The 8,390-nt window shown below is 43.2% G+C and overlaps 1 protein-coding gene across 2 annotated transcripts in view; it reads left to right on the plus strand.

Moving 5' to 3' along the window:
- LOC145408511 (protein lethal(2)essential for life-like) overlaps positions 1 to 5,780 on the plus strand; it is a 47,677-nt gene extending 41,897 nt beyond the window's left edge. Inside the window, exons 8-9 of one of the 2 annotated variants that reach the window (XM_080279248.1) lie at positions 4,070 to 4,148; positions 4,663 to 4,798. In XM_080279248.1, coding sequence (XP_080135374.1) covers positions 4,070 to 4,120 — 51 coding nt within the window. In that variant the 3' untranslated portion in view covers positions 4,121 to 4,148; positions 4,663 to 4,798. Of the gene's footprint in view, positions 1 to 4,069; positions 4,149 to 4,662 lie in introns of both variants that reach the window. The other variant, XM_080279245.1, reaches the window with a different exon arrangement.
- The last annotated feature ends 2,610 nt before the right edge of the window (positions 5,781 to 8,390 follow it).

The following is an 8,390-nucleotide window of genomic DNA, read 5'->3' on the forward strand; positions in this document are numbered from 1 at the left end:
ACTCCCAGAGAGAAAGGGGATTCTTCTCCTTTTTGAAGTTGCGGGAGGGAACTCGTATTTACCTCCGCCAAAGGAGTTGGAGGAGGTTACGTATTCACACGTCTGTCTGTCCGGACGATACCTCCAAAATTTCTCAATGAATTTCAGTGAAATTTTGTGGAAGGGTGGGTCATGGGCCAAGAAAGGATTATTTTTTGGGGTGAATCCGGATCCTGCAATGGCATTGGCGGAGCTATGCACTCTCCGAATGCTTTCTATTTCCTGGAAAGTGTGGGGTATTGACAAGTTGGGACCTTTGCACTACATTAAAACCTATAAAGGGAATAACCAGTTCACAGTTACACACCTACTTTCTGTAATTCAAATGGTTAGCCATGGCAGCTATGAAAGCCCCCACTACCCTTGACAAGGCCAACAGCTGAACAAATGGCTGTCCTAGCACACACGGTGGCCTACGGGAAATGAGAGAAACTCGGCACACGGCACAACCAAAGGTTCAGGCTTTGTTTATGCAGCATCTCTAGCCATGCTTCACCCTGTCGATCACCTGTTTCCAGCTAGTCCGTACGCGAACACTGGCAGTGGTCTGAAGTTACAGCGGAAAATACGATACCTTCTCCAACTGAGTAGCTTAATCTCACCACACCCAAATATTTGGGAAAAGCCTCTGTGGACAACCTTTACCAAATAACAGTGGCTAGTAGCAAGTAGCCAAGCATAGCAAGTTTGACACAGGGAAGAATGGAGTTAAATGGTTATGAATGATCGCTACATGTAATCTATCACGGGAGTTAATGGCTAATGCATTAATGTAAACACGGGTTAAGCCTAAGGAACACTAACACAGGTTTCTCGGTATTCACGGTTGAAATAACATCTTCCACCTTGTTCACTTACCATATGGTGACCAGGAAATACTTAAAATTTGCTGGGTGGCACTTGGTTCCGCTAATAACAATGGGAATCGCAACACATGTACAATAAAACAGAACGGGCGCATACCCTTCCACAGCCGGCGGCCATTTTTGTCACTGTTGCCATACCTTCAAGGCCGTGCCTAGCTATTCCTTACAGTTTAACTCCATCAGATATGCGCAAATATATGTCACTGGATGAATGGATGAGTAACCATGATGCAAAAACCATGAGCAAGAAGTAATCAGCGATGTGAAAAAAAAAAAAAATGAAAACTCGGGTATGCATTTTCTCTGGCTGCTTACCACCCTGCCACCAAGCTGCTGGATGAATTGGTAATATTCTCTGTCTTGGTATGAATAACAATTTGACTAATGCATGAACAATCGTAACAAAATGTTAGTAAATGGCCAGGACCAAATACTCCGATGATGTGTGCATGCAACTGTAAAATAACGACAAACATATGTTCCAGGATGACTCGTTACCGCAAGAACAAGTCATATCATCACCAATTTTGATAACAAGTCTTATATATCGGGAGTGACAGTTATTGCGAGCATCGAACCTCAAGATGAAACTCAGTCTTGATCAAGTAGCTGTGGATGGTAGGGTTAACACAGCATGTGACGTCAAACATGTTTCATACGATCGGCTTATTTTCTTACCATGACACCCCTGAAATTAAAATTGACAAACTTACTTCGATTTATAATTCTCACGATAACATGCCTCAAGTAATGCCAACTCGCTTGGAACTCAGTATATTCATTTTACAATGTCCAAATCTTATATTTTAGCCTACATGTTGCCTACTAATTTTTAGCTCGAAGCAGTTAAATTGTCTGGCATTATCCCAATTACGTACCGTAGCATATGCGTATGTACTGGTGGTACTAGTTGTTGTAGCCCCAGGCTCATTTGAATGTGAAACCACTGGACTAAAGGTTGGAGTTCCCACTTTTTTGCACTAGACCATCCTCCACTCGTAGGATAGGGAGGGGGAGGGGAGGAAGTAACGTTAATATAACCAGTAACTGGAGCTGCCTGGCTGTACCAGTGCCACCATGTAAAAGACGTCCCTCTCCAGTACCACGATCAATTTTAATGCAGTTGTACAGCGTAGCCGTCCCCACTTCCCCCAGCTTACTTCCAAACGAACAATTTTCACCATTTACAAGCGATTCCTGTAAGGCTTAGAACAAAAGTGGAAATATGTAGGAACAGTCACCTATAATCAAAACAGCTGTTAAGTTCGTTTCACTTTAAACAGCCTTCCCCCCCGCCCTACTTTCATGTAACAGCTCAGTGGTAGGACTAGACAGTACTACAGCTCTACATTCTTTTCATTCACTTTCTTCGTGACTTGTAGCGTATTCTAGCTCTATTATACAGTAGTTGAGCGTTCAAGATCGAGAGATGGTAATTTTAGGCCAGGTCAAAGTGAAAAGAATATAACAGTATCACAAAGAATGTACGCATTAATTATTCTCAGGGTGGTAGTGACTACATATCTAACAATTCATGTAACAATTCACGACTGTTTTTTTTTTTTTCTCACTTTCTGTTAACATTCAGGTTCCTATGACTCACACAAAGGAAATTTCATAAACTTCTCTCCAATATAATACCCACAAATAAATAACTACGGTGTAACTGTGATCCCTTTCCTAACGGTTATTCAGTATACTCGTCCTCGACCTCCTCTTCCTCCTTCTCGTCCTTGAACTTCTCTAAAGTGACATAACTGTGATCTGTTTCCTACAGGTGTCCTCGTCCTCGTTCTCGATCTTTTTCTCTGCTTCTTCGACCTCCAACTTCTATATAAAAGCACTGCAATCTCCTTGAAGCGTCTGTGTTCTCGTCCTGTCTACTCTTACTCTAATCTATGGCTATGTTAACTATGGTCTTTTTCGTACAGATAACTATGTCCTTGTACTCGACACTCTCTTCTTCGACCTCTAACTTCTTAGTGAATTACTATGATCTCTTCCTCTGTAGGTAACCATGTTCTCGTCCTCCAGCTTCCCCTCCAAACTCCTGTGATGTAATTATACCTCTCCTACAGGCATCCATATCCTTGTCCTCGATGTAAACTACGGGGATAGAATTATGATATCTCTTCCACAGGTACCCATGTCCGCGTCCACGATCTTCTCGTCCTCGACTTTCAACTTCCGCATATATTACTGTGATTTTACTCCCACAGGCGCCCATGCCCTCGTCCCCAACTTACACTACGGTGAAATAATTATGATACCAGCTGTGCCTTGCCATGATACGGTTCAAAAGACTGCCTCGGGTGATCCTTGCCGTTACAGCGAAGTCTTTGTTAGGCTATGTGATGGTATCAGGTTATGCAGCCATCGTTAGACTATCCTTTAACCGTAATGAACCAAGCTGCAAGTTACTCCCTTACCATATCACTGATTAAACTGCGCTTCTTATTGGTTTCCCCTACTTACCTTCCTTCTACCTACAGTGCCTACCTACCGACCTTCCAATCTGTTTTCCTACCAGCTTTTCTTCCTGTCTACCAGCCTCCTCACCCTACTCCCTACCTGACTCACTGGCTACCTAACTACCTCCTAACTTAGTTTCCTGTCTATCTACCCACCCGACTCCCTGCCTGCCTTCCTGGTTGCCTACCTACCTACCTACCTCTCCGTCCTCCTCCACTGCCTCACGAGGTAGTAACAGGGGCGCGTCTTTATTTTTTTTTCCCCCGGTTTTCAGGTTTGCAGTGGATTATATAAAATTTGTGATGAGGGTATAAACTACTTCATACTGAACGTCCTTTCCAATGGCACCTATGTTATCGTAGTACACCAGTAAGTAAAAATATCTGCTCTATGACCATTATTTTTTTTTCCATTATGACCTCGGAGTTGCTCTAAACGTCTTGATCACTACGACGAGAGTATGGAGGATGACGGAGAGGATTCATTTGACCCCTAAATTGTCAATATCGAACCAAATTACGGCCTGTATAGCGCCAACGAGCAGACACAAAACCCTCCTCTGCCTCAACCGTCCTTAGACCCTCAAATTTCGTCTACGAGAATACATCTCCGACAAGTATCAATGTCCTCGTCCTCGACCTCCACCCCCCCCTCTAAACTACGGTGATATAATTATGGTATCTCTCCGACAGGTATCCATGTCCTCGTCCTCGACCTTCTCGTCCTCGAGTTCCAACTTCTAAATAAACTACTGTGATCTCTCTCCTGCAGGTATCTACTATATGTCCTCGTCCTCGACCTTCTCGTACTCTAAACCCCTCGATCTCCAACTTACTGTGGTGTAACAACTTGTAAATTAGGTTGTGGGAGTCCACCCTTGAAAGTGTGGAACGTGTTCGAACAAGCAAGCTTGCTAATGTTATTTTAGCTTTCTAACATGTGCGTAGGTCCGCTATAGCTTTATAATCTTCAATATAACAGTTTTGAAGCTTATTATGACGCTTTTTTTCTTATTTCAGCCGTAAGTTGCCGATTTTTAAGAGAAGCCGCTTAAATAAATTATCACTTTTCCGTTAGCTTTCCAACGATGTGCGTAGCTCTGCTGTTGCTTTAACAGTTTCCGCGATAACGCTGATTTGGCGCTGTGCTCTGCTACTAGCGATATACCGTAGAGGGTATCCCCCTCCCAGGTTACTAACCTCCAACCACCCAGCTATATGCAATACAGTGTTCATGCACGCGTCACTGGGTCCAGTAAAAAACTACTATGGTCTCTCACTTACAGGTGTCCATGTCCTCTTCCTCGACCTTCTCCTCATCCTCCACCTCCAGTTTCTCATCTACGAGTAACTTCTCCTCCAACATGGACGCCCTTGCAGACGACATGGCCAAGGATATGAAGGACCGTCTCGTATTCTCCCACGACACCGTAAATCTCAAGCTCAAGCAATAAAGATCGTATTTTAAGATCTTTCAGTCTGATGTATTGTTTTAGTTTCGTTACCTCCGGACGATTTCATTTAATTTGGGGAAGTTCTTAAAATGAGGGGATTAATGAAGGCTATTGAACCCCTCCAGTTCCAAAGCTCTCTCCTAGTCGCCTGGAGGTAACAAGAATAAAGCAGAAAATACGTCACTGAACTGAAGGGACTAAGTGGGTTTTGTGATTTCCTAGCGTCTCTTTCGTGCCGATTTATTCTGCACAGTACACCTCACTATCTTCCTGTATGTTATTGATGCAAGCTTTAAGATAATAGACATAACATGTAAGAGGATCGTAAGGCGTGATATGCAGAATAAATAGCTAAGGAAGAGGTGTTATGAAGCCTCATATACCACTTAATATACAGCTCTCAAGAAGACACGTCTCTATGGTCGCCTCCACGTTACCAAGAATTCTCAACCACTCTCAGACTCCAGCGGTCGGATTCTCGAACTTTGATATGTAACTCTGATTTGTTTCTGCAGGAAGAACTAGCGAAACGGGAAGACCCGCACTGCCTTTCCTTCCTGCAAAAAGACAATTTTCCTCTAGGCTAAGATTTGTTTTGGCGGGAAAAATAAGAAACACGGGGCGATTCTGGACTGTCATTGTCTTTCCTGCAAGAATAAATCAGTTACGACTAGGAACCTCTCTCTCTCTCTCTCTCTCTCTCTCTCTCTCTCTCTCTCTCGTTAACTCTCGCGTAGGTGTGCTATTGAGATTTTTCGTGTAACGTGTGCTTCGGCTCCGTCCAGAGACACTTTCCTCCCAGAACCACTCATCCGACATTGGTTTTATTATTTAGTCTCACCTCCACACCCATCAACATTTAATTTGTTCATCTGCAAACTAAGAAAATATACATAAAAAAACATGTACTTCACTAATTTGATTATATAATAAATGATTTCCACATACAATATGTTGTTTTATTCTATCCCATTTCGACCACAAAGTAAATTTATATGTCCACTTGTTTATAGATCTATCTTTAGCCGGGCCTCCGGAAAGGGTGGACACACGAATCACTTCCATGTGACCCTGACCTCCGACATCAGGCTGTCTTTTATCCAACTCACACCACCCTCACTTATATACTTCATTCCATCCTTCCACTTCATCCCTGGTCTTGACCGACCCCTTATCGCCTTCCATCTCATACACCCTTTAGTCACTTTCATTCTTCATTCTCTCCACACACCCAAACAATGGGGGGAGGGGGGGGTTACTTCTAAACCTTTCCAGCACACCCAAGTCAGCGCCGAAACGCTCCTTAACCACAAGGTTATTTCGTAAAAATGTGATTACAATAATGTGCACAAATATACTAACTGATCAGCTAATTGGGTCAGTTGCGGGAAAGGGGATGGGTCCATTATGATGTACTGGCAGGGGTAAACCAGTTCTGCCGTCGGGCCCTGCTGTGCTGGATTCCACTGAGCAGTTGATCCTCGTGCGGTGTTGTGCGGTGAGGAGTGGTCCCTTCTGCCCTTTGAGGCTAAGATATGAGTGAAGGTGTGTGTGTGTGTGTGTGGATGAGTATTTTGGTGCGTGTGTCGGCCTGTCTTGGCTACCCCCCGTTAGAGGGGACACAGCATGGACATATAGATAGACAACCAATCTGTTTGATGGCTAAGTAGTAGACTGCAGCAGTCTGTGTGACGACCTTCTCTTACGGACAACGTGAGTGAAGGATTTTTCATCACGTAAATAGTAAAATGCCACCAAAGTTGTAGGTGGGTCTCCTACTCATGAAACTATGCAGCCTAATTTCCGGCTCCTTTACCTCGATGGGGTTAATTTATGGAATCAGCTGTAACAGTTAGTTACCGCTAAATGGTTACTTTTCCGCCTCATTACTGTTACGTATTTATCCCATTCAGTATGATGACGTATTTTTATTCTTTCTACCTCCAGATGCTTTTACTCAAAATGGGAATGATGCCTAGCAATGAAGGGGTTGGTGAAACGCATCTACCCCTCCAGGAAAAGGGCTCTCTCATGCTGTATCAAATCGTCAGGAGGCTGCAAGAATAACGAAACGTGACATCATAGTGAAGGGGTCAATGAGGGCTTTATTATGCCTTCACTTAAAAATATTTTTCACACATAAAACTGTCGAGATAGCAAGAACATGAAACATACGCCATCAGATTCAAGAGTTACGGCAGGAGTACTCTGACAGCTATGAACACAGGAGGCTTCGCAAGTACCTCTTCTGTGGCGATTTAATTTGGATATTACACTCTAACATTCTCTTCCACCATAGTCTGCATCAGTAACATGAGGATACTGAAGTGTGATGTGCATCAAGTCGCAACGGAAATGGTGTTAAGAAATCTCCGCAGCCACTTGAACACGAACATGAACAGTGAGCAGAATGGTAGCCTATTCAATCCCAGTACCTATTTTTCTTCTCATTCTTGTTATCTCCAACCGATTTCGTTTTTGGCTTAAGACTGATTTCCATACAGGAGGCTAAAAAAAGCTTTAATGTGCCTCCAGTGTAAGAGCGTTTCTCCTTGGCTAAATGAAATTGTCTGTGGGTAAGCAGAATATATGAAATGTCATCAGACTGTAGAGGTTCTGTAATAAAGATGGTCTGCTTTCACTTGAAACTGGGCCACTCTTACAACATTGAATGCTAAAGTCGTGGTTGCGTGAGAATAAATAAGTTTTAGATATGTGGGATGAAGGAATTTCCGTGGGTGCAAGACCAAATGGCCCTCAAATGTGACGACACTTGGCCATTAACTGAGCTGATAGGGGGTTAGTAAGGTTCATCTGGCGTTTTTTTTTTTTCTTTTAAAGGAAAATACTGAGGTTTTGTTGGCTTTCTGTATGGTGACTTTTTTTTTCATATTCATCATACAACCACCAGACAATTTTATTCAAATTCAGTAAGGAAGGGGTTGATTAAGGCTACATCTAACCCCTCTGGTTTCAAAAGTTTCTGCAAAGCTGAATGAAATTGCATGATGACAAAAACAAAATAAAAGACATCACTGAACTGAGATTACAATATATAATACAGTACTAGATACTGCAAATGGGTGTGCAATGATGTTGCTCTACATACGGTGCAGTGAGCATAACTGTACTTTAGTCCTATCTACTAGCTACATACTGAGATAGTTTGGACGTGTGGAGAGGATGGAGACTGAGAGACTGACGAGGAGTGTGTGAGTGAGGTGGAAGGGGAGAAGGAAGGGGAAGGCCATGGATGAGATGGAGGGATGGAGTGGAAAGGTACATGAGGGAGGTGGGTGTGAGCTGGGAGCAGGGCAATGAAATGGCAGGGGACAGGGTGACATGGAGGCGATTTGTTTGTGGCCACCCCTTCCGGGATTAAGGCGTCTGGCAATAGATAAATAGATAGATACTAGCTACTGTACATCCTAGGTTGTGCAGTAATATGTACTAAGTACCAGGTGATGCATTAATTATACAAAGAGCTGGGGGCCATATTCTAAGTAACAGAAGGCTTCATAGCACCACCCTCAAGGCAATCTATTATGCATAATATTAAC

Source organism: Coenobita brevimanus, chromosome 8 (genome assembly GCF_032717465.1).
Source record: "Coenobita brevimanus isolate Jiangsu-jjx chromosome 8, ASM3271746v2, whole genome shotgun sequence".
Lineage (NCBI taxonomy): Eukaryota > Metazoa > Arthropoda > Malacostraca > Decapoda > Coenobitidae > Coenobita > Coenobita brevimanus.